The 26,456-nt window shown below is 36.8% G+C and overlaps 1 protein-coding gene across 2 annotated transcripts; it reads left to right on the top strand.

Moving 5' to 3' along the window:
* The first annotated feature begins 11,622 nt into the window (after positions 1 to 11,622).
* sufu (suppressor of fused homolog (Drosophila)) lies at positions 11,623 to 25,882 on the top strand. 2 transcript variants are annotated; one of them, XM_041789754.1, is made up of 12 exons: positions 11,623 to 11,962; positions 12,349 to 12,483; positions 13,533 to 13,669; positions 15,094 to 15,236; positions 15,711 to 15,796; positions 16,796 to 16,868; positions 17,204 to 17,357; positions 17,519 to 17,621; positions 20,858 to 20,992; positions 23,554 to 23,692; positions 23,781 to 23,849; positions 23,939 to 25,882. In XM_041789754.1, exons 1-12 carry the CDS (start codon positions 11,814 to 11,816, stop codon positions 24,026 to 24,028), a joined length of 1,413 nt encoding a protein of 470 aa, XP_041645688.1. In that variant the 5' UTR covers positions 11,623 to 11,813; the 3' UTR covers positions 24,029 to 25,882. The 2 variants fall into 2 exon arrangements, with proteins under 2 accessions (XP_041645688.1, XP_041645687.1); XM_041789753.1 differs by having other exon boundaries at positions 17,201 to 17,357.
* The last annotated feature ends 574 nt before the right edge of the window (positions 25,883 to 26,456 follow it).

Raw genomic sequence — 26,456 nt, 5'->3', positions numbered from 1 at the left:
ACTTAGCCAACTAAGGCTTTTTTCACACATGCTATCCAGGAAATTTATAGAACATTTCAGAAACTGCCCCTAGAAATTTCTTGAGTTGCTTTTTCATCCTTGTCCCTTACAGCAGGAGGTTTTTCCTGTCAAGCAAGAGAGGTTAAGCAGAGGGGGGAAATACAACGAGGGCTGTCTGGAAAAGTTCTGGGTGAAATATTTTGGCTGTTTGTATTCACACATTTTGCTGACCCATAAAAATTCAGTAAACTCTCAGAAGTTTTGTGGAGTTTTGTGCACAGGTGAATAGGGCTTTACTGTTGACTGGGGTTAGCACATTAGCTTTCATTTTTTGAAGGAAGTTCTACTTAATTTTTTTCATCAATATTTCACTCGTCTTTTTATTTAGAGATGACATAAAGTTGTGGAATTCTAACAAGATTTCCTGTATTTACATAATTTACAAACATGGTTAGCTTGCCAACTAATCAGGCTATGCTAATGGGTAAAGAAAAAGTGGATGATATGAAAGGTGAAGCTAAGCTAGTTAGCTAGAAATGTATATCTTTACTGTCTTGGCAGGTGTGTAACAATTCACATTCTTCTGTACTAATGCTGCGTTCCAGTTGACTTGGACCTCAGGTGTCTTGGGATGATATCTCACCCAAGTTGAACGTGTTCCTCTTGCTATGACTTGGTAACTCAAGGTACCAGAGCTTCTCCAAGTTTCTAAGTCAGGGTGCATTTTTGATGACGTATCTGACTGGCATCTTGGAATTTCAGAGTTCAGAGATTAAATGGAATGCACCATTAATACTAGATATTTTTAGTGTATCAGTGCATAATGTGCATTCACACAGAGAAGAATAGGAAAATGTGCTCACAACTATCTAAGAACTGAGTGAGGAACGATGAACACTTAACGCTCTCAACAAACACCATGATGTAGCGGATATGTTACTGTTAGCATTCTAGCTAATGTTAATACTAATGTTAGTATTAAATCCGGAGCTTTCAGAGCCGAGGCAGCGCAGGTACAGGAGAGGACTGGAGTGGTCTCTGAATGGTAAAGCTGGCTAGAGGCAGTAACACTCTACCTTTTATATAAAGTTTGTGACCTTTCTACATCACATAAGCTATGCCTTTTCAGAAAAAAAAAAATTCAAAGCAGATGTCTGAGCTAATTAAAAACCATCAAATGCATATTTTTATCAGTTTGGTGCAAATGTCAGAAATAACAGCAGCACTGATGTGTTTTATCATAGTTCAGTCAGATACTTCAGTAACCTTGCAAAGCAGGTGGATTCGCCTTTCTGTGTTTCCGCATTTGAGTATTTCATCTAAAAATGTTAACCAGTTTCCCCTTATCACTGTTTATTTTATACAGTGGTCTCACAGAAAGTGGTGAACTGGCAGCAATTTTTCAGACTCCTTGAATTTTTCTAATAAGTTAGCATGACAAAATGCTAGACTATGGAAAAGGAGTACATCCAGGCTAGTTAGCTTGGAATTTTCAAGGAAAGGAAATACTATAGGAGTATATGTTTCATCTGCTGTTGTCTAACAGTTGTCAGTCTTAGTAAGATTGTGATGTTTTTTATGTATAATACAGTTACTTTTGATAATCATCGTTCAGAAAGTGACAGAAATGAAAACAGTTTGTCAGACTTTCATGTTCATAGAATTAACTAACCTGGAACACAGCAGTGCAGTATTATAACAACATTCCAGATTTCCATCTTAGAGAAAACAGGCAGTTATTATGTGCAGCTTTGAGCAATTATTGTCTAGGATGCTGTGGTAAAATAGGTGAATACTGCCAAGTGTAATTTGATTAAATATCTTTTATATACTACATGAAGGTTCCATGTGTAGTTGATTTAAGACTAGGAAAACAGGAAAAAGCTGTAATAAAATATGCTGTCTCATGTCCTATTTGCTCTTTGGTTACCTACACCTTTCACTTCCTATATATAGAAATGTGAATATGTCTGCCAGTAAGTGAAGTGCAGTTGAAAGGGGCTGTTACAGGTCTTTAGATGCATGTGGAGGAAAGAAAGGAAATGGGCTCAGTGACCTTTGCGAGTGATTTCCCCAGTGTTCAAACAGCAGCATGAAAGCCAGGCTTGTTTCTGAAGTCCGGCGCAAAATGTCAATTGCAACTTATCCCACCAGCCCAAGGATGGAGTCTGAAAGTGGATTCTAGAGTTGCTGCACATCAGTGGTGGGACTCTGTAAGGTCTCTAACTTTGGATTTTACCTTCAGTTTCACATGATCTGGGTGTGCTCCATTGCAAAACAAAGTCATGACACATTTTGAGCACATACATCCAGGAAATATGTGCAAATGCGCATCCAAGAACAAGAGGGGAACTGTGTGGTAGTTTTTTTCCAACACCATGTGGATTCCCCCTTTTTGTCCAGATCAAGGAAATCTGTCAACTTAATCTGACTGGGCTTTTTCTGAAGAAGTCCAGACTGGTTTCTCGTATATGAAGGTGAACAAATGAGGAAATCGGGTGTTTTTTTAACAAGGCAACTTTACAAAGAAACTTCTTGAATGCCCATGGCTTTAAAAAACAAACAACAAAAGATGTTTTTAACCTCCCTTGACCTTGCGTTGTCATGTTTATCTTATTGAACGCCTCACCACCATAAGTAATGTTTGACTATGACCAGAGAGCAAATAAAGCTATTTTAGGATGACTTTTCTATTGAATACACCCGTCTGACCTCACACTCAAACATCTACATGAATCGATCTCCTGAACATGACTCATGTATACACTGCTGAGCTGATATTAAGAAAGATAAATAACTACTAGGAAACCTGCTGTCAAACATGCCTGTGCATTTCGACACCCACAGTGTTTGGACAGAGTTTCCAGTTTCTGATTGTGTAAAAATACTGTAGTGTGTTAAAGACTGCCTAAACACCAAGCACAGTTTCTGTTTGCATCCATCCCCAGGCCTGTGTCGGCCTCGTCATCATTCTCTCATCTCGACAGCTGTTCACGGCCTGTGGGGGAATTCCTGGTTCCTCAAGCAGACGCAGCCTTTCCCCTGCTTACTTTATGGGAACAGGGGGCAGGGCAAGTCAGATGGTTTTCCTCAGAAACTATTATGTGTTGATTCACTGTGAGGGGGCGTGCTGTTCACTCCCACTGTTTCCTTCTTACTGGGAAGTGACTGTCAGGCTTACCGAACGGAGGGAGTGTATGAGAAACAGATAGAGCAGGAGGGTGGGAGGGAGGGAGGGAGACTGATGGGTGATGTGAAAGGTGGTGGTATTTAAGGTTCTTTGCTCTGAATGTCACACAGTATGCCGTATCCCTTCTTGGGACTTGGAGGACATGGGAGAGTGAGCTGAAAACGCAGGTGAACTGAGGAGGGATGGCTTCCTGATTGCTCTGTCTTTTGCTGCTTTTTGCTACTTAATTTAAAACTTAAAACAACAGACCTGGAGGGCCTTCATGAGGAGTTATACTTCTGCCGTGTCAAAGAGAAGGATAGAGACTCTCAATGAATGACTGGGGTAAGTATAAAGGTAAGAAACTATCCAAAATAGTCCACTAATATTTGTGTTTTCATAACAAGACATCATGTTTTAAGTTGTGACATTTTAAAAAAAGCTCTTACAAAGAAATGCCAACTTCCACATTTTCTAAAGGGTAGTATTAATGCTGTCATACTGTGATAATGTGCCTAGATTATAATGCTATCTTTCAACTGTAGCTCAGACAGCCTCAGTAGGACATTGCTTGTGTGGTGAAATAGGCAGCAGAACCGGTTGTTTCCCAGTCAAACTGCCGGAGAGATAGGAGTTTCCTGAACACGGTCAGGTGTGGCCTTCCACCAGAAGTTCATTGTGCTGAATTACACGTCTCCTAAAAGAATGTACACTCATGCTGTCTAAACCACAGTGACAGAGATAACATTGAGGATTTATCTCAACCCTGCCATCGCTGTCAATATTGGCCTCCATCTTTCTGAGCGATCCAGTAGGTTAATAACCAACTTATCATGGTCGGTTCAAAGATACATCAACCAGCTAGTTATCTGAGTGTCCCAAAGTTCTTTTCCTGCTCAGGGAGTGTTCAGCCATAAATGATGAGTCATTTCATCCCTTGACCAGAGGGATATCACAATGATCTGATTCAGTTTCATTTCAGTGGTTATGAAGCATTTCCAGGAACAACAAAGTTTAGAGGGTTATTTAGTCTCCAGAAGACTTTGAGTGGATCTAATCAGGCGTTTAAGTCCATTTTAGAGCTCAGAAAACAGGACATTTCTCCAAACCTTTCACAGCAAAATACACTTAAGATTAAATCTGTAACTACTGTATGACTCAAATGCCAGCCATGATTGATCACTACAGATCGATTTATTTGCAATTGTAACGGCCTCTTGCGTGATGTTTCAATAGAAGAAGGAGGGGTGATGTTATCGCTCATCATCACGGTGCTTTTCCTGAGAAATAGAGCTGGTCATTAGTGACTAAACCTCAACGTGCCTCTCAACATGCTTTTATCTCATAATTTGAGAGGTTTGCATTTAGATCCATTGGTTGTTGATGGATTTGTTGTGGTTTTAGTCAGGAAATATACAAATTTGTAATGTTTTTCTGGCAGATATGGGGAGTATAACTTGAGAAACCTTAAGAAACTGTGCGCTCGACCAGCAAATACTGGTAAGTTTGAGGTCTGTATTTATGAGACAGTTGTGAAAACGAACTCAGACTCAGCTTTTCCTGAGAAATGGGGATATTCATTGATGACTAAACCTCTTTTTTTCTTTACATTTTCTTATTTCATGATTTGAGAAGTTATCATTTGGTTCCATTGGTTGTAGATGGCTTTATTTTGTTTTTTTTTCAGTTAAGATAGATCGCTAGAACGGCTTTCAGCTGATGGATGATTAAAACTTAAGGGGAAATCTTAACCTTAAGAAACTGCTTGTTTGACCAACAAAGACTGGTAAGTTTAAGAGGTGTATTTGTTGGACTGTTAAGAAAACAAACTCAGTGTTAACTTTTCCTGAGAAACAGGGATGATCATTGATGATTAAACCTTGATATGCTCCTCAACAGGTTCTTATTTTATAATCTGACAAGTTTTCATACAACTCCATCAGTTTTAGGTGCCTTTTAGTGGTGTTATCTAGTTTATACAGAAAGTTTAAAGTTTTCAACTGATAGGGGAAACCTTAACCTTAAGAAACTCCTTGTTTGACCAACAAAGACTGGTAAGTTTAGAGGGTGTATTTGTGGGATCGTTAAGAAAACAAACTCAGTGTTAACTTTTCCTGAGAAACAGGGATGATCATTGATGATTAAACCTCGATATACTCCTAAACAGGTTTTTATTTTATAATCTGACAAGTTTTTATACAGCTCCCTCAATTCTAGGTGCCTTTATTGCTGTGTTATCTAGTTTATACAGAAAGTTAAAAGTTTTAAACTGTTAACCTTAAGAAACTGTGAACAACAAGGCAGGGTAATTTCACAGGATAAATCTATGGGATGGTTTGAAAAATATTAACTTAGACTGAGCAAATTCTGTGTGAGAAACTGTATAAGAATAGCCTTTCCAACAGGTGCGAGGAAGAGAAGAGATTGTAGAAGCTGCTTATGATCTGTGTTCATTTTTCTCTCGATAAGCCAGTCAGTAAGTTAAACTTCATCTATATGCTGTAGCATCTTCCATACAGATTAAATTGTTGTTTAAAGTGCTTCACAAAAGAGTGGTTGTAAAAACAACTGACAAAAAAAACTTGAACGGAATTTGAACACCTATTCGCACCAATGTGAATTAAGATGTGTATTATGGTTGTTATAAAGTTAATGAATTATATGATTAAATAAGTGTAAACCTCATTTACTCCTTTTTTTAAACAAGTCATGTTTGCTTTGTGTTGAATGTGTTTGCTGAAATGTTTGCTTAGGTTCATTTTATTATCACACATTGCTGTTTTCACTGGTTTATCTTTGATTTTATTTATGTAAAGATAAATATCAATCCGTCATTCAGTCAGTCAGTGTGTAAGCTGTTAATAGGAATGAACTGAATATTAGTAATAAAGTAAGAGTTGTGGCAGATTTTTAACCCTCCAAGTATTAAGAGGCTTCTTGTTTAAGTGCTCTACTATGAGAACTGAATTCCATAGATGGTGGTGTCCTCAGGTGTCGTCTATGGGCTCAGTTCTTTTGGTATGGTACCACTACACAGCACCTCAGAGCTGAAAATGCACCCAAAGAAAGTATTAATACTTGGGGCACGCTGGTAGTTGCGTGGCTAAGGCGCGCACCATGTACGCGGGCAGCCCGGGTTCGAATCTGGCCTGAGGCCCCCCGCTGCATGTCTCTCCCCCACTCTCATCCCTGTTTCCAAGTCTATCCACTGTCCTCCTCTAGCTAATAAAGGCACGAAAACAAATCTTTAAAAAAAAAAGAAAGTATCAATACTTTTATTCCATTGTCTCAGTTTTTAATCATGAATTCTTACCACTGTATATTTGCGTGTGTTATAGCTCTACAAATGGCATATTAGAGGCTAATTTCAATCAATGTAATATTCTACTGACATTAACATGTTTCTCAATGAATGTTCAAAATGTACCAAAGTGGATATCAAATAATTTCTATTATTATTAATAAAGAAAATCAACCTGAATACATTTCTGTTGTAATTTATGAGTTCTTTTCCCTTTTCTTTCTTTTCCTTTTATTGATATTTGGCAGATATCTCAGAAAGATCACTCCACATACAAGCCAGCCAAAAGAATTGGTTGTGCCCTCGAAAAAACAGCAAGTGGGCACTCCCCAGTTCTGATTTATTAATGATATCAATGCGAATGAGTTGGGCCAGCGCTTGGCTAACAGTCATCTTATGTTGAGCTGAAAAGGGTGTAAACAACCATTGCATTGTAATGTTCAACTTACTTATTCATGCCACTTTTAGTCTTCTATTCATCATCGTTTCTGCCCATTTTTACATTTTTTTCAAACTTTTGGCCCATTTTTACCTTTTCTAACCAATTTCTGGCACTTACCTAAACCTAACCTATCTGTGCTACTTTTTAGCCCTTTTTCACGGCTTTAGATGCCAATTTTTGCACCTTTTTGTATATTTTTCCCTCTGTGGCCCACTGTTGTCACTTTCTAAACACTTTTTCATTTTTGCCACTGTTATCTCATTTTTGCCATTTTTAACCACTTTTTTCCAGTCTAACTACTTTTCACCACTTTTTCTGCCAATTTTTGCCTGATTTTGTCATATTTAGCCCCCTTCTGGATTATTAAATTATTTTTCCCCACAGTTATTCAATTCCTTCTACTTTATTCTTGGCATCCTGACATTTTTGCACATCAGCTCAGCCATAAAGTCTGAGGTAACTTGCCTAAGAGTTCATTTGGTTTGAAGAAAAGAGGTTTACATTTTGAATAAGGGCTATACTGTAGTACAGCATAAATAGATTATAAATAAAATACATTTTTGTTGCTTTGATACTGGTTATTATTCAGGTTAAATATAAGATATTAACACACATGAACTTTTGTATGGATCGTGATTTTTCCTCACAACTATGGTCCCCCCCAGTTTGACCCTTTTAGGCCTTGCTTACATATAAAACATACATGTCTGCATACATGTCCAAAAAGTAAGTACAACACTGAGAGATAAGTAAAATCTTCCAACACCATAATTTATTCATGAAAATAAATCAGGTCTTGTCATTTCACTTAATGATTACTATTTACATTTTATTTCACATTTAAAATTACTGCAACAACCAAGGCTACATTTCTTTGGCAGTTTAATTCAGTCATAACACAAATTTCACACATTTTACACAGTTTAGACATTTTTAACAAAGCCAGCAGTCATGCATTGGGTTAGCAGAAGCAAACTGCTTATAAAGGCCTATCCTGTATTCTTATCATATTAAGCTACCAACTTCCAGAACTCCAAAGAGAAAGTAACAGAGGAATCAATCACACTTCTGTGCTTAAAAACAGCTTTACAAACCATCGTCTTTAAAAAACAAAAGTGAATTTCATGTTTTTAAGTGTATATTGGCATCATTAAAGAATTAATTAAACACCAGCAATAGAACCATGTCTCCTTTTTGTACCTTTTGTGGCTTTTTGTCAATTAAATTTACAAAGAAACTCGAATTATATCAGCTCTCCTGAACTAAAAAGTGCTTTTTTACAGAGTCAGGGGGTGTGTGTTTCATTTTGCTTTGAACATTATTTGCATTATTTTGTAGTAATACGAGTCATAAAATTTCATTACATGGGGATTTAGAAAAGGGGATCTGTGTGAGTGTAATACTCAGCTTTACTGATGATGTGTATGGCTCATTTTTGCGGTTTTATTATTGAATTTCTGGTTGTTTTAAATCTTGATCCCTATTATTACACACAAGAATCTCTATGAGGAGCTTTTAGTGAGTAATAGATTGAATTTAAAGCCTTATGATTTAATATTTTTCTGGATCCATACAGAAAAGTTGTTGAATGTGAAATTTTCTCCTTTAATGTATTCAGTGTTTTTTTTTGCATGTTATCTTATGATCAATCACAGCCCCGAAGAATATGGTCTCAAAAACTCATTCATTGTCAACATGACAAATTTTGAATCTAATGTTACCATCAGTTTCCTTTGGATTAAAAAACATAAATTAACTTTCTTAATATTCAGAGATAATTTATTGACATTATATCAAGTTTTGAGGTTTTTCTTCTACCTTTCTACACCACACAAAAATTCTTTTGAATTCTTATCAGAGCAAAATATTTTTGTATCATCTGCAAATAATACATATCTTTAAAAAAAATCGACAACATTGTAGATATAATTGATTTACAGTATGAATAACTGATCCCTGTGGTACTCCACCTTTCTAAATCCGGACACAGTATCATTCATTTGTACACATTTCTTTGTTGAGAGTTGAGAACCCCTGCTTTATACAGCATATGACCTTTTTTTCTTATCTTCTTATCTCAGCTCTAGCTCCATAAAATCTGCAGCCATGCTGATGGCAGTTAGCTAGATTAAACAACAAAGTTACATGTGACAGCCAACATCCTTTTTAATTATAGTATCATGGGAATCTAACAACATTTCCTGCTTCATCCACTGAAGGAATAGCATGAAGTTAGATGGACTTTTGGAAGCTTCAGTCATTGTTAGTGCACCAGTTCTGGTTTAAAGCAGTTCTTTTTTAAACAACAGTGTGTTTAATGGACCAACATGGATGAGAGATTTACACACATACTGTATAATAGACTTAAAAATATAACAGGAGGGTCTGAAGTAGTGACTTTATGTTTTTTTACCATCCTGGAGGAGCCCTAAAGCTCCTGGCTTCATTGTCTTGTTCACAGTCCTTCAGTCTTGTGTTTACTTTTGTAAGGCCTACATGCTATATTGTGGAGATACACAACATTTTATAACAGTGATTTTGTATAACTGCACCTGTAAGGCGTGGTGTTATGTTTATTGCATGTTTATCTGTATAAAATGAAGAATAGCAGGCCTTCTAATGCCTGACAGAAAGGCACACTATCTTTTTTTCACATGAAACAAGTGGCTAACAAAACACCACAGTCATCAGTGTGATGACAGAGATTAAATGCAACTTCTATCGCTTATCTGATACATTGTTCAACATCAACTTGTTCCTCAATATTTAATTTCCCCTCAAACTGTACAGTCAAATGTATCATGTATGTTTTATTTCTGAATAAAAAACTTTGAATAAAGTGGAGTACTCTGCTTGCTCTCATTTTAGGAAAACAGTAAGATGTGTCATGTGCACAAGCATAATACTAAAAAGTTATCAAGGCAGAAGTAACTAGAATGAAAAGGACCTTAAGTTATTTTCTCCTACAGATATTTGCTAAATGTTCTTATGAAATTATTCTAATCAAACACGTACATGGCCATCAAGAGTACAAGGATCAGTGTCTGATGGCTGAACAGTCATTTTGAAACTGTTAGATTCCTGGCCAGTGGCCACATCCTCCACAAATAAGGATGGTGTCATGGTGACTTCCTGGTTGCAACATCCTCAAAGTGAGGGTGTATCTTAACTGAACTCTGACTCAACAAGAAATGTTCATAACGCTCACTTTATGAATAAACTCTGACTGCAAGACCCTTTACAGTAACTGCCCTTTCTTTAATAAAACATATACTTTCAGTCAACTGTGCAAGTATTCCTTTTCATGCTTTCAGTACACAAAAACCCCCCAAAATAAAAATGTAAGTCGTTTTCATGCTATTTTATCTTTAATGCATCTTTTTACTACAGCCCCACATTTGATAATAATTTGTTCAAATTTCACTTTGTAAATTGTGATATTTTATCATTGTACAAATATGATGTATTTTTAAAATACATCATAATGTAAGGACAATGTAGTTAAGGTAAACTCCCCTGTGATTAAATCATACATTACCTCAAATTTCTGTAATTGAGTGGCTTTGTTCTGTGCTTGCACTTTTTTGAGAGAATTTGAAATCAGTAACTTTACTTTTACTTATTTTGTAGGAAGAATTGTACTTCCCTATATTAAAAAACATCAACAACTAAAAGTCAGAAGGAGGTTCAGGCCTTCTGCCAGTAACAAGAAAAAGGCCAGTTGTTTGGTTTTGACTTTACATCATGGCATGCAGCACAGCTGTTGGGCATCGGCAGGGAAGATTTCAGAAATTTTTCATGGGTGCAACCCACATACTCAGCTCCGCTGCTCATCTTACAAACACGTTTCTTACAAATGTGGCACCATTTAAGAGGAAAAACAGGCTTTCCATCAGTATAAGATTTATTGCCGAGTAGCAATGTTAGAACAAAGAAAAAAACAAACACAAATTTCCTTACTTTGTGTACTAAGGTGACAATGGTACCAAATTAAATCCAAAAACAGCTGTTCGATTTATCTTTGTTCAGAAGTTATGATATACCTAAACAACCCGGTTGAGATTAATTTTCTGTTGTTGTATTTGCACATCAGGGAAAGGTTATTTTTCTGTACAACCTCTTGGTATCCAAAGCAGCCAGTACCTTAAATAAACTTTAAACTAATTACTTTTTACTTGAGTCAATTTATACGTTTATTTCTACTTCAGTAAATTTTTACCAAAATAACTATCCTTTTATTTGAGTACAGCAATCTTGTGCTTTCTCCACTTCTACAAGTAGAACATTCTTCCCGGAGCCATTTTGGTTGAATGATAATGAATGAATAAACACAGTTAGATGTAACTGTTGGACTTTTATGACATTATTAGTGTTTAAAAGCATAAATCCCTGACGTATTTTAAAAGTTGATATAATATCACTACTTTTACATAAATAAATATACTAATTACTTCTTCAACCACTTGTTACTTTTCTTCAAAGACCCATTTGGCTTTCACATTCATCATTTGGCCCCTTAAAATCTTTGAAGCTCTAACCCGGAAAAAGGCATCGTTTTACTGTTTGATTGACAGAATTGTAGCCAATCATAGTTGTCTACAAAGCAAAACGAACCTCAATTCTCAGTCTTCATTGGCCATTAGAAGTGTCAGTAATTACGTCACCATACCTCTTCAACCAATGGGACGGTTGTATTTTGTGGAGGATGCGCAACAGGCTGTGTCCCTGCTGAGTATAGCAGAACGGCTGTAGTTACACCTAAATTTCGTTGGCTAACCGCCACAGAGTAAAACTTTAATGAATTATTTTTCTCGTATTTATTGAAGTTGGGGTGGATAAAGGAAAATAACTGCACAGGTGTTGTTTTTTCCACTATAACTGGATTTGTTCGAGGCCTTCGCATGGATGAGGTACGGCCTACCAGTGGTGCTCAAGCCCACGGGCTGGTGCCGCTGTTTCCCCCCGGACTGCAAGCTATCTACGGGGAATGCCGGCGACTTTACCCCGAACAGGCAAACCCGCTTCAAGTAACAGCCATTGTTAAATACTGGTAGGTTTACCCATATGTTTAAGTCGGCCTGGCACATCTGTGTGCTCTGAATATATGTTAACATAGTTTATGAAGTGTTGACCAGACGTTTGGTTCACAGTAAGCTAAGGTGCTAAGCTAGCACTTAAACTAACTTCATGTCCAAGCCCTGCTATAACTCATTGCTATTATGTTATGATCATTTCATGTAATACGTATCAAATATTCTGCTATTTGTGATGCACATAGTAAATTAAACCTTAATGAATGTATCACGCCATATGAATGCTAGTTAAAACCACTACCTGTCCTCAGGTGTGCTGCATGTAAATACAGTTTACTGACAACAAAGGCATTGTGTTTTTTTTTTTGCTAAGGTCGATATTTTCATTATGTGTGTCTCACAGGTTAGGAGGACCAGACCCGTTAGACTATATCAGCATGTATAGGAGTATGGGCTGTCCAGCCCAGGATATCCAAGAGCATTGGCACTATGTCAGCTTTGGACTGAGTGACTTGTATGGGGACAATAGGGTTCATGAGTAAGTATCCTAGTATTCTTTCTTCCTCAGGGTCCCCATTTAGCACTAACACAAGTATTGACTATTCTTCCTGGGGTCCAACACACATAAGGTCATACAAACCTACACACAATGCAACTTTAACAAAAAAACGTGTTTAAAACTGAACACACCTCCTTACAGAAAGTATATAAAATATATACATTCAGAGGAGAAACAAAATGGCCATCCATTTAACAAACATTATGCAAATCAAAATCACATCAAACACCTTAAACTCAATCAAACTTCATGTCTTACATAAGATGTCAAATAAAAAGACATGCATGCACATATACATATAACCTGTGACAACTAGCTATCCTTTATGTTATTCCCCACTTTCTCCCTGATTTCCTGAATAACAGCCAAAAACAGCTCAAGAAAATCTTAGAATAAGAATTAGCTAGGCAGAGTACTGTTTCTAAGATTTGTTTTATAGTCTTCATGTGCTTTTTAAATGAAAAACACAAGGGAAATATGTGGATTAGTTTTTCCATATTAGAAGATTAAACTTCTATATCAGTAAACATGTAAACAATGAGGTTTCTTTTTATAGCATAGCAATAAAAATAGAAGTGGTAGACACTCATTGTCATTGTAGTTATTTTTGTTCTCAGTTATTACAAATTCCAATTAAACCCCTGCATACTTTTCAAAATTATGCTGTGATTGAATTTTTGTACAGATATGTTGTTAGTGTTTTGTGAAATTTTGAAAGTATGTGGGAGTTTAGTTGCAATTCTGTCTTTAAATTTGTTGTCTCATTTTAAAACATGCAGTGTTGCAAAGATTTTGACAATCCTGGTGAGGATCAAACAAAACCTTTCTGAGTAGGTGAAATATTTGCCTGACAAAACCCTTGAGTAGCAGACCACCCACTAACCAACATAGCACCCAATTATCCTGTGTTATTCTACAGTCTTGTTGATCTTGTCAAGCGTAGTGATTTTCACATCCCTCGTGCTTGTCACAAAGGAAGTACAGCTTCTGACTGTTGTCCACCTGGTTTCCCTCTTGGTGTGTGTCAGATTCACAGGGCCTGATGGACCCAGTGGCTTTGGCTTTGAGCTCACCTTTAGACTTAAAAGAGAGGTTGGTGAGACGGCACCTCCAACCTGGCCAGCTGAACTCATGCAAGGCTTGGCTCGCTATGTTTTCCAGTCAGGTAAGTGAAAACCATTTCTTGGGAAATGGTGATACTTGCTTTTAGCATCTTTGAACTGAGAAGACTAAATAATTAAACACCTCCTGTTTAAGGCCAAAGTCTATTCATCTCATATTATGATGTTAAAGAGTTGTGAATGCCGGTTTTACAGTTTCCCCGTGTCCTTGATGTTAATGGAATATTTGCAGAGTGCATACTCGGATGTGTGGTCCAGTGACCAGGAAAGCATTTTAATCTCATTTTACTTTCTGATATCCAAAAGTGTTTCAGACTTTTTAACTGAATGTATGCTATATATAAGATTTTATCTGTCATCCAATAGTCTTTGTTGTTTGGTTTCATTTTTAGCATTTGTCTAGACTAAACAGACAGTTTTGTGACCTTATTGTGAACTCTAAAACTTTTATGATATAGCTGAAATATCAAATTAATCAAGAAATAATTGTTAGACTAAGTTATGAAGACCATCTTTTGTCCGAGTCTTACTTCAGTCACCATGAAAAAAATAGTTTTAAGAGTCAAGATTTTTGTTTTTCATAGAGACGCAGTATAAATAGTGTAGTAGGTGATCCATCTACATCTGCTTTTCTGAGATAAATTTCTTTTTGGCTTCGGTGTCCATGCCAACTTGTGAGATGTTTATAAAGTGAAGAATGTCTTCTTTGTAAAAGAAGCTTGTTCTTTCCAGTTATTAAACATGCATGACAGAGAAGTTGCTTCAGGGAGCAGTTTTTTAGCTAAGCATGCCTTATTTGTGTTTGTTGGTGCTCTGGGCATTGACAGGAAGTCTAATTTCCCCTTCTTACCCATTACCATTTGTGAAAACATTCATATTAAAGTAGTAAACAAGAGCGTTGTTGCACTATGCTAATGTATACTTTGTGTAATGGGTATATTCTTTGGTGCTAAGTCACTTAAACCATTCAGCCGTGTATTTTGAGTGCACAACAAAGTGTGGTTGAGAAGGGAGAGGGTATTTAAAAGCCATGAGGAAAGAGAAGAAGGCTTTTCTCCCCTCTTCACTACACAGCCCTTCTCTACTATCCAGCTGGGGTCAATTTGCGCGTGGGTGGGCCGGGCTCCTGAGCTAAGTGAATGCTGATTCTTGGCCATCTTCCCCCCTGCTTTTCTCCTGCTTCGAATCTGGACTTGGGACATGTAACCTCCCAAGCAGCTACATTCCTTAGATGGAAATGTGGCATTTATGTCCTATTTGTCATAGTTTGGTCCTGACTTCTTTCCAATTCTTTCTCTTGGCAATTGTGTTCCCTCTTTTCCTGTTATTTAACTTTTCTTCAGAATTCGTACACTGTCTAAACAATGGAAAGTGAGACTGCATCCTTTTGGTAAATGGAAATGCCCTTTGTGGATTAACACTCATGATCTGTCATGATTCAGTAAGTCTTTTTCTCTCTCTTTTACAGAAAATACATTTTGTAGTGGTGACCATGTATCGTGGCACAGTCCTCTCGACAACAGTGAGTCACGTATTCAGCATATGTTGCTAACAGAAGACCCACAAATGCAACCAATTCAAACTCCATTTGGCACAGTGAGCTTTCTGCAGGTGAGTCTAAATATTTAGTACTTGCTTAGTATAAGCAGTTTCACAACGAGTGCTTTTTGGATCTTTTGCCTCTAATTACAGACATCTACAGGGAGTTGCGTAATTTGCATGTAGAATATGGACACAGAACCCTATAATGCCACATCTGTTTGAGGAATTTTATGTAAGACTTGTAAATAAAAGAAATTTCACGTAGGGATTTTGGCCTTAGTATCGGAAATGAAAAAGGGAGTCGTAATCAGTCAGAAAAAGCATTCAGATATGGATTAAAATAGGCTTTATTGGTCAGATATGTAGAAACATACAATAATTTAACTCTGGTTGTACATTATGGTCATTTATATACAAAGAGACATACTACAAAAAAAATCTAGAAACTTCTTAATGCAGGTCAGTTGATACAATTAAAGTAAAAATACTAGCTAACTGATCTGAATTACAAGTACACCTCATGCTCTGTTCTCTCTCCCTCAGATTGTAGGTGTTTGTACAGAAGAGCTACAGGCGGCACAACAGTGGAACGGCCAAGGCATCTTAGAGCTGATGCGTGGAGTCAAAGTGTAAGTTCAAACTAGAGAGTTGTGATTTTTTTTTTTTTTTTTTTTGTCAGTATTGGATATTCCAATATTTCCAAGCTTATTTTAACCTATAATGGAATGTACACACCATTTCCTATTCTATATATGACCTTTTGTTACTATTATTGTGACACTTGACACAAGACAAACAAAATTTAAAATTAATGTATTACTTTTCAAAACCAGACATTTAGTAATTTAAAAATGGGAGTAATATCTATATATTATACATATATTTTGTGAAAGTTGTATTTTGTTAAAAGCAACAGTAAAACCAAGCCTTAATAGCTACAAATATCAACATTGCAATCTGCTGACAGATGTTGAGCTCTGCAGAGCTCCGAATAATACTGTATGTTACACTTTTTCATGGAGCAGTTACTTTCAAAGTAAAATTTATTTTTCCAATCCTTACAAAGTGTTTAAATGAAATCAAAGTAATTCTTTTACAATGCCACAAAAATGAACTAGCCATCTTTGAGACTTAAAACTTAAGTCCTTTGAACAAATTTTAAGGTATAAGGAATAGGGATGAAAAGGAAAAACTCAAGTTGAGGTTGGTCTGTTTGTTTTGCTTATCTAATCTTATCTAATCTTATCTTAGTGGAAAAGATAACTTCATTACCCACATGTCCACAGTTATAGTCGGATTTGTTTTTTTGTATTTGTGTGCAAAAAATTGAAATTGAGTGGTCACCTGAACCTGTTTTCATTAGTAAGAATAAACCATAGATAACAGACTTAATTAGCTGGTAAAACTAAGTATTTATGTCCCCTCCATTCATATTAATGAAATAAGTCAGAAACTGAAAATGTAATCAAATAAATGCCATTGCGGTATAAGATGCATTCAGCCCATCTAGACAAATGTACTGTGAAGCAGCCAGTGATGGGTGTTGTTACTTATTTATCTATTAACTTTGTGTTTAACTTCAGTTTAACGCTGTGTGAAGCTAATGTTGATGATTGTCCTGTGTACAGAGCGGGTGGCCCCTGGCTTATCACTGACATGAGGCGAGGAGAGACCATTTTTGACATTGATCCACACCTACAAGTAAGGCTTTATTAAGTTTTGAGCACATTATCTTTCTGTACAATGCTAAATTGTGACTCCTTGTGACTGTAATGAAGCTCAGTAAATAGATAAAGGGCTAAAATATGCAGCTGAACTCCAAAAAGTTAAGTAAGGTAAGGCAAAGTGATTTTCCATATATAAAGATATAAATAGATGAAAGAAGGCCATTTGTAAATTTCAGAAAGAACTAAGCGCCCTCTGTTGGCTCATAAATCTTAAAGCACCGTCTTCTCACATCTGGAAATGTGAACCATATGTGAGTTTTATGTGGGCTAGTGTTAATGATTGCGTATATTCCTTGCTCATCCAAGCAGGAGAGAGTGGACCAGGGTATTGAGACAGAGGGCTCCAACCTGAGTGGGGTCAGTGCCAAGTGTGTGTGGGACGATCTGAGTCGGCCGCCAGAGGATGAGGAGGACAGCCGATCCATCTGCATCGGATCACAGCCACGGAGGCTCTCAGACAAAGGTACGCCAAGTCCCAAAGGAGTGAAAAGACCAGATCCTTAAATTAAGACTGAGCAAATCCAAGAACGCTAAACCAATCTGTATGGAGGAGTTCTGTTTTTTTTTCTGTCAGCAGTGCATGATGGGATAATTCCGTGCTGATCTTTGTCTGTGTGTTGACAGACACAGAGCAGATCAGGGAGACGCTGAGAAAAGGACTGGAGTTTAACAGCAAGGCAGCACTACCACCCATCAACAGCCAGAGACAGAGCCATGAGAGACCTCAGTGAGTGCTCCTCCCATACCAAACGCACACGCATGAACACAGTTCCACCTCAGCAGAGGGGTTTCACGAGGACAACTCCCTCCAACATGTGCAGTGACTCACTGACATCTGAACTGCTATCACCATTGTTTCTTAACCACAAACTTAAAACAGTGGTGTGTCACCAACTAATAGCCTTTCTTCCTCTGCAGGGTCAGGTGAGGGATCCTTTAGAGGAGCTGGGAAATCTGGGTATTTTTCACGGAAAAGGCAAAAGAACTTAACATTCCTGCCACAGATGATTTTGTTACCCCATACATAGCCATTCATCATAGCCATTCAAAGCCACATAACTTTCCCTCTTCTTTGCAATTCAATGTTTTTTTCCTTTTATCAGGTTTTATTAGTTAATATAAAATCACAAAAAGTATACAGCCATCTCATGATTTCTTTAATTCACTTTAATTTTCATTCTTTGATTTAAATTTCTACAAATGTATGCAGGGGGTTACAATTAGAGTCAAAAGGCTTGTTTGACATGACTCGGCCCTTAAAAAATTCAGTTACTACATCTTCACTTCCTTGTGGAGAAACCCATGATTATTCCATCACAAACTGATTAGTTCATTTACACACATGTTCAACTACTTACATAAAAATAAACTTTAAAAAATCGATTTGAGTAAAAATCAAACAATATCACATTTGTCAAAAAATAAAGGCCTTTATTAAACTGGCATGTCCTTAAAGTAGAGCATGGTTTAAAGCATTGACTTTAATGCATTTAATTTTAATCATGCTCTTCTTTAAGAACATGTGGATTTAATAAAGGCTTTTATTCTTTGTATGGACAAATGCCTTGGTTTTTAAAAAAATATTTTTTCTTGATTTGTTCACACCTTTGCCGAAGAGCACCTATCTTTTTTTTTCTTTTTTTCTTTTTTTTTTTTTTTTTACCAATACTACTAGTTTCATGAAACTCTCCAGTCCCTTGTTTTTTCATAATATTGATGTTTTAATACAATGGCAATAAATGGGCAGTGTTAATGGAAGTTCACTTCACTTTAATGAACTTCTTTAATCCCTTTAGGGGCAATAGATTTGGAGTAGTCTGTACATAAAGACATACATATAAACAAAGTATTGTTAATTTTGGCCGCTATTTTAGAATTAGTCTTAATTTTAGTCTTTAGACAGTAGCACATTTTAGTTATAGACATATTTCAGTCATTTTTACCCTCTTAAGTCTAGTTGTAAGGACAGATTTTGGCCAAGCTGCATCGTCGCAACCATCCTCAAAATGTCAGTGTGTACATCAGGGACAACAAACGCTCTTGTAGTGTAACATAACCATTAATGTGTCCGGTTTGCCCCAAGACCAAGGCTTTATCTGGAATCACACACTTATTCCCTACTCACTATTCACTGTAAGTTGCCCATAGTGGACTACATAGTGGACTCAACAGCACAAAACAAAAACAGATTTGGACACTACTCCTGCTTTGAACTGTAATGTCACTGCCATCTCACTTTTAAAACATGTTACAACAACAGCTCATAGATATCCATGGCAGTGGCAGGGGATCGAAAATATCTGCACTCAAAACCGGGGTGTCCGCGGGGTCGTAAAAGTATTAAAAGTTGCTAAAACAATTTATTTAAAATGAAGGCTTTTGAAAAGTATTAAAATGTCTTAAATGTAAGTCTTAGTCTTAAATTTTGTTGCCTTTTTAAATGAGATTTTTAACAAACGAGGTTGGAATTTGTTTTTCTGCTTTTGATTTATATTTAGTTTTAATCACATTTGATGTTCTTTTGTAAATCTGCCAGATTAATAGAACTGATATCACTCAACAATAGTGAGCTATACTTTATCAGCTGCAACTGTAACATGATCATAATCAGTCTTCTACTTTTAAGTTTCAACTGAAGTGCAAAACGTGTTCTTCAAACTGTGGTGTAGCTACTCTAGGTTGTTAAACCAAAAAAATAATTAAACTTTCCATTGTCAGCCACCTTACAGTATCAAACCAAGGTCTTCCTCCTCATGTTCTAGTCTAAAAATGTTTTAAGAATGCTCAATCAGTGCAGTGTACTACAATAAGAGATACTTTTGGCTTTTTCCATGTAGTGACAGTCAGATCCAAGCGTATAGGGAACTGTGTCACTAATGTCATAGGTTAGAAACTGTAGATGCAAAAGGGTCTTAAAATGTATGCAGACAGTCTTGGAATAAGGTTTAAACACATTAAATTTAATGTTAGATTTTTTTGTATATACCTTTGAAACTGTTACTAAATGTATGTTTACCAAAATGTTTGCATAGAATTATTGTCTCACATCTGTAATCATCTTTGGGAAAAAAATAATATTTTGTTTATGTCGCTCACTCAGAATTCGGACACCACTACAAAATGGCAAATTCACTATATAGTGTACTAATAAATAGGGAGTGATTTTGGACACAGCCCATGATTCAACAAGACTGGCATGTCAGAATTTGTCTTGCATCTTCAGTGTTATTTGACACTCTGACCTGACGTCAAAGAATCCTGACACCTACCTGAAGGCATTTGATCTCTTTCTTTGTGTTATCATTTATCAGAGTGGCATTATAAAATTCCCCAACCCAAATCTTTTTTTCCCTCCAGGGATCTTCTGTTGACATACAGGGATGGTAGCATTACTACCAGACTGGGCTAATTTTCAACATGTTTCCACTATAGTACCTGAAGTTCTATTTGAAGGATAACTCGTCCGTATTGTCCATGCTGTGAATTTTTATGATCACAGAACTAACGTTGACCTGCCATCATTTCATCTTTCCTACACGAAAAACTGTCACTAACAAACATTTTAAATCAAATTTTTGTTAATTAGATTAGCAATGATGCACAGATAACAACAGTAAGTATATGTAAGGTAAAAATGTGACATCAGAAAGGATCTGTCTGGGTGTCCTAGGTAACCAATATTTTGTAATTTCAATTTTTTATTAACACAAGGCGACCACCTGCACATCTGAACATTGTCCAAGTTGAACAACAATAGTGGAAACGTTTTAGAACAAAAATCTTATCGTCATATTTGTGCAGTTTGAACAGTGCTCTCTCTCTCTCTTTTGCTTGTCACAGTTTTTGATTAGAAATATGACTGAAGGGAGACCAGATGGGCCTCCATTTATTCTAAATTTCAAAATTGCCTTTTTGGACTCAAAATTAAGTCCTTTCTCTTTTTACTTTCTTCTTTGTTTTCAGGAGTCGTAAGGACAGTTTGGAGAGTGAGAGCTCTGCAGCCATCGTTCCTCATGAGTTGGTCCGAACACGACAGCTAGAGAGCGTCCATCTCAAATTTAACCAGGAGTCTGGCACGCTGCTGCCCCTCTGCCTGCGGTACTGTATCATTCTTACCTCTCCCAACATGATATTTCCCGGTTAGGAATGTCCCTAAGGCAGGCAGATAAAGATTAATCCAAACATTCATGGTGAATGGGTGTGGTGGGTTGTCTTTATGAATCATCAGAGCAAAAATGCAGATGACGCCATTCTTAGAAGTTAAAAGGGGCTTCAACAAGTCAGACCTAAACTCTGATTTTTCCCCCTCCTACTTTGACTTTGATGAAACTTCAAAGTGTGAAGGAAATAAAAAACTAGTCAGTTTTGAGGCCCAGAGCTTTTATAAGTGAACAGAATGGCTTCAAAGTAAAGATTAATGCAACCTGTGACATGAATGGCCACCTGAAACTAAAGGAAGAAAATAGACCTTGGTTCTCTTTTTTTTTTTTTTAACAGTGTTTTTCATACTTTCTGGATTTTCTCTGTTGTATTCCCGATCGTTGACCAATCTTTACTCTTCGCCTGTCTTACCAGAAATGTGTCAAACAACAGGAAGAGGCTACAGAAGGACAAAGGTCATGCTTTGCTGAAGTGAAATACTGATAACCTAGGATCCAGTGACGCTGCTCTATCATCTGTTAGCTAACACATGATCAGTGTCAGTCAGCTTACATTTAATATTCAAAGTTGAGGAGAGTGCATATGAAACCACAAATGAGATGAATAGAGACTAGAAAGAGAAAATACAAACAGCAAAATCAAGAGAAAGGAGTTTACACATCTTAAAAATTATTGTAAAGCTTTCTTTTGTGTGTCTGTGGCTGATAAAACCATTTTGGGCATCAGTTTTACTGAAGAATCATCGTCTAAGTAACTACTGTCTAATGGGAAGTGCTTCTTTTTATATATAGAATACTCGTCTGCACAGGAAGGCAATGAAAATAAAGCTGCTTCATGTTGTCTTCGATTGAGGAGACATCAAGGTCAGAGTTAGCTGACAAAGAAACCTGTGTGAGAGCAGGGAGTAGGAGAGATGCCAATTATGACACCTGCATAAGGTCTGTTTACACCTAAATATGCATTCAAAATCTAAATTGTGATCTTGGAGAGACTGTAAATCAGGGTGAATTTCAGAATGATAGACCAACCCAGAGCTAAGTTTAGCGTCGTTTCTCTTGAAGAAGTGAGCTGAACTGAAATTCGTTTTGTATCAATGTTCCATTGCAGTTCAGTGCGTCAGTGATTACATACTTTGTTGGCCAAATCAGAAGTTATCCAAATCACTGTTAAGGGGCCAAGTGGACTTGATTGAATCAAGTCCACTTGGCCCCTTAATAAAGTTTGAGATAACCATGACCTGAATGAGAATCTACACTGACAACACAGGAGTTAACATTGCATGAGTTCCACACTATTTTTTTATGGATTTTTGGATTGTTGCTAAAAAATAAGTGTTGTGGGGGAAAAGGTCTGACATTTACACATTTTGTTAATCAAGATAAGCTTCAGAATTTAACACTGCTTTCATAATTTTGAGGGTTAAACAAAAACAAAAAAACAACTTATTTTAGGAAACAAAGTAACTACACTATGATTGACTAACTTCAATGTCACCCATGGACGCCAATAGAGGGGGGATAAAGGGGAAAGCTTTCTGGAGCCCTGCCACATTTGGGAGCCCATGAAGGTTAGCAAAAAATGTCCCGTCCTAAAAAGTTAACGACAATATTCTAACAAAAAAACTTAAAATTGCCTTTAAAGAAAACAAATAAGCATATTTTTTTCTTTATTCCTTCAAAAAATTGACTGTTCCTAAATACAACCCCCCTTCTTAAAACGAACATTGTACAGCCATGCCAGAACCTGAATAAAAGTTAGAACACTGGAAAGAAAAGACATGAAAAGGATGTGCATTTGACCCTAATAATGACCTGTTAGCAAACCGTTTCAGCCATTTTCAAAGTTGATCTAGCTCATTAGAAGCACACAAGCCAGGAGGCTAAAATCGCCACTATGCAATTCTATGCATTGTAAGATTTTTAAAGAAAATAATATTGCGATTATTTTGACTGATTGTATATTCAATATGAACTGTTGTACTGAAGGGAATTATAATTTTTATGTCATTCTCATTTTCAATAAGAAAAATGTATACAAAAAATGGAAAGTCATTTTTGCAAACTATTCTAGAAAAGAATGAAACTTGAATGTTCAAAGCACAAACATCTCTGCTTCAAAAAGCTAAACTGGTATTTTGAAACACTTTCTTGTCAAAGAAATATTGCACCTTCTGTGATTTAAAAATTGCAGGAAGGAATATTGCAATTTAATCTAAATTTTGATTAACTGCCCTGCCTTAGTCCCGACCCACTTGTTGAGCTAATATATATTTGCTGGCTGTCACACTCATATTGGGCAATAAAAAGTTCTTTAAAATATAAAGGTAAACTTCATCAAAAATGTAAGGGAACTACTACCTTGATTTTAATGTTTCAAAAGTTTGTTTTTATTGTCTTGTAGAAAGACAGATGTTCAGTTACTGGCTCAGAGTCGATGTTATTAGGAATAAACTATATGCTCTTGCACTTGTGTTTATATTTTACTTGTTTGTTTGACAGAGGCCGGTTGCTTCATGGGAGACACTTCACATACAAAAGTATCAATGGAGACACCGCCATTACCTTTGTGTCTACAGGAGTCGAAGGAGCTTTTGCTACTGAAGAGCATCCATATGCTGCACACGGCCCTTGGCTACAGGTAAACATACACAGACCCAGATTTAAACCTAAATTTTTAATGTAATGCCTCTTGCTTGCTTGTTTGACCTTCTGCTCTCCTCTTTCAGATATTGTTGACTGAGGAGTTTGTGGAGCAGATGCTCGGGGATTTACAAGAACTGAACACTCGTGAGGAGGTAAGAAAAGAGCTGTATTTAAGCTTTGTGTTTGAATTAAATTCTGCTGTCTTCCTGTTTTACTTTGTACATATGTTTCTGTGATTTAGACAAAGTTACCAAAGGAGTACAGCTGGCCAGAGAAGAAGCTGAAGATCTCTGTACTACCAGACGCTGTGTTTGATAATCCACTGCAATGAAATGGAGACGCCTAATCACCAGGAAACGCCTGCAGACACACTACAGAGTGGACCATCCCGAACAGGAGACCTCCAAGGACCCTGAGCTGTGAGATATGTTGTTCCTGCAGTGGACGGCCAGAGACTGTTTCACTCCTGTAGCTGATATGAGAGATGATCTAAACACTTTTGACTGTTACTGCATTCTCAGACAAGCCCCACCGTTTACAACTTTTCCCTGAGGTCTGAATGCTTTTGAAAATATTGAATCATCCTGAAAACCAGCCTGTCCAGATGGTCAGCCTTTAAGAACAATCATAGGTGACATAGTAGCTGTAGGGCAGTACGGGATGTTGTCATTCCTTTAGCTAGGACTGCCAAGATCTGAGGTCTAAAATATACACATGGCTCAGTACATTTACATGCAGTTAAAAAAAGTCAAATTATTGTGTCAATCTGGCTAAAACTGAACTTTTAAAATGCATGTTTGTTTGGCTGATATTGTGCTAAGTGAAACTTCTCAGTGTTGGGCTAACACACCTAGATAATGTGGCTGGAAATTTCAGTGCCATGCTTGAACTTGACGAGCACAAATGCGAACAATGGCTTCTTTCTGTCTTTGAAGATTGCCAATAGCTCAAGGGCTAGAGTGCATTGCATCTATACCAAAAATAAAGCATAGAAAAGGTACAGTATGTGCAGAACTGTAAAATTTGTCCATGTTTTCATTGTTCAACATACAGTTTACCACTTGGTATTTGTCAACAGGAAAAGAGCCAGAATAACTGAGCAGAGGAAACCCTCGATAAATCAATTCTCTCACTGTCCATGTAACTGGGATGAGGACTGTAGTCCAGTTAAATTCCGTAATGGTGCTGTAATCACAGCTTGACTTATCTGTGCATGTAAACGTACTGACTAAGACAAATGACAGTGCATCCAAACACTAACTGGGTTGATGTGTCTATAAACAGTTCTATTTATTCCGCAGGCCTTAGACAGGACAAAAACTAAAGTTTTATCCTATTTGTCGGTGTGTTTTTACAGCTGGAGCTCCTGTGTTTATTATTAACAAATGCTGGACATTTTTCTTTTATGTTTGTGGTCATACCAAAGTTTTACTTGTCAACAGTCTGCTGCCTGAACCGTCTGCTTCACAAATGTGTCATAGTTCTGTAATAATGGCATGACAGGATGATGAACTGCCCTTGTCTGAGACATCCAAACAAGCATCTGAACTGTTTTTATAGTTATCTGGAAAATACTGCAGGTGTGACCACCTCCTATCTGATGTGCCAAGAACATGACTCCTCTCTTGAGTAATTGTTTTTGAATGTGACTGTTTAGATTTCTCATGCACGATCATTTGTGTTTTAAAGTTCTGAAATATATCAAATCTGTTAAACATTGAGAGGGGGAGACTGTGGCATGTCTTCTCTCAAATGTTGTCTCCAGTGGCCACACAAATATTTTTTCCTTATCAGTAGGACCTGCCTGAAATTGCATCGGAGTAAAATTCCTCAGTGCCTTGGATTGGAAAGGACCACATATTCTGTTGACCCTTAATGCTGCCTACAGCTCTTCGATTGTTATGAGGTATCACTTCATATCAAGGCTGCTGTGTTCATCGTCTGTCTCTGGTTTCATTATTGCATTCCACGTTAACACCAAAACAGAGAACAGTGTCTTTTTACAATAATGTATACTCTTATACATATGTCAACGTGTCTTATTTTGTTTGTCTTTTTTATTCAGAGCGAGAAATGTAAAGTTTAGACATTCTTTATATGTTTTTGTAATGCTATCTCATTGACTGAACTGGCTGATTGTAATCCCAAGTGCATTAAAAGGTGTAGGTATTTACACAAATAAAAGCTGCAAAACTAATCAAGAATTGCAATGGAATTTTATTTTATTTCATGTCTTGTTTCTCTATAGCTGCATTCACCAGTCTCTTGCTCAAGGATACTTGATGTGTGAAAAGAAAAGAGCTGTGTTCAAACCACTGAACCTGTGACTAGTGGTTGATGTTTTTAATCCAAGAAGACTCAGTTGCACCTCTGTCTACTGTACAGTAAGGATAAATACACTGGAATCTGTGTTCATGAATTTGCAAATCATTATGATTGTTATGAGTCCTGATAAATTACATAGGCATGTTTTATTGATTCTAAGAATCCAATGTAAGCCATAAAGGCATGGCAAGGCAAACTTAGTTGCTAAACATCTTCAATGTAAAGAAAAAATCAAACTGTTCTATAGAGATACAAACAGAACATTTAAGAAATATGAATGGAAATTATGAAAATGTAAAATCAACAAAGAAGGAATGGTTAGGATGTCATACATATATATATGTTTGTATGTGTAAATATAATAAAATATATATTCAACAAGAAAGAGAATTTAAATTGGAAAAAGAACTGTTATAATTGAAAATTTTCATTAC

This window comes from Cheilinus undulatus, linkage group 6 (genome assembly GCF_018320785.1).
Source record: "Cheilinus undulatus linkage group 6, ASM1832078v1, whole genome shotgun sequence".
NCBI lineage: Eukaryota > Metazoa > Chordata > Actinopteri > Labriformes > Labridae > Cheilinus > Cheilinus undulatus.
This window is presented reverse-complemented; position numbering and strand designations above follow the sequence as displayed.

Bases quoted from the DNA above. Each gene is read 5' to 3' on its own strand.
- sufu (XM_041789753.1), top strand. From the start codon at position 11,814: ATGGATGAGGTACGGCCTACCAGTGGTGCTCAAGCCCACGGGCTGGTG. The intron at 13,670-15,093 runs GTAAGTGAAAAC...TCTCTTTTACAG, and splicing joins TCGCTATGTTTTCCAGTCAG to AAAATACATTTTGTAGTGGT. The intron at 15,237-15,710 runs GTGAGTCTAAAT...TCTCTCCCTCAG, and splicing joins GCACAGTGAGCTTTCTGCAG to ATTGTAGGTGTTTGTACAGA.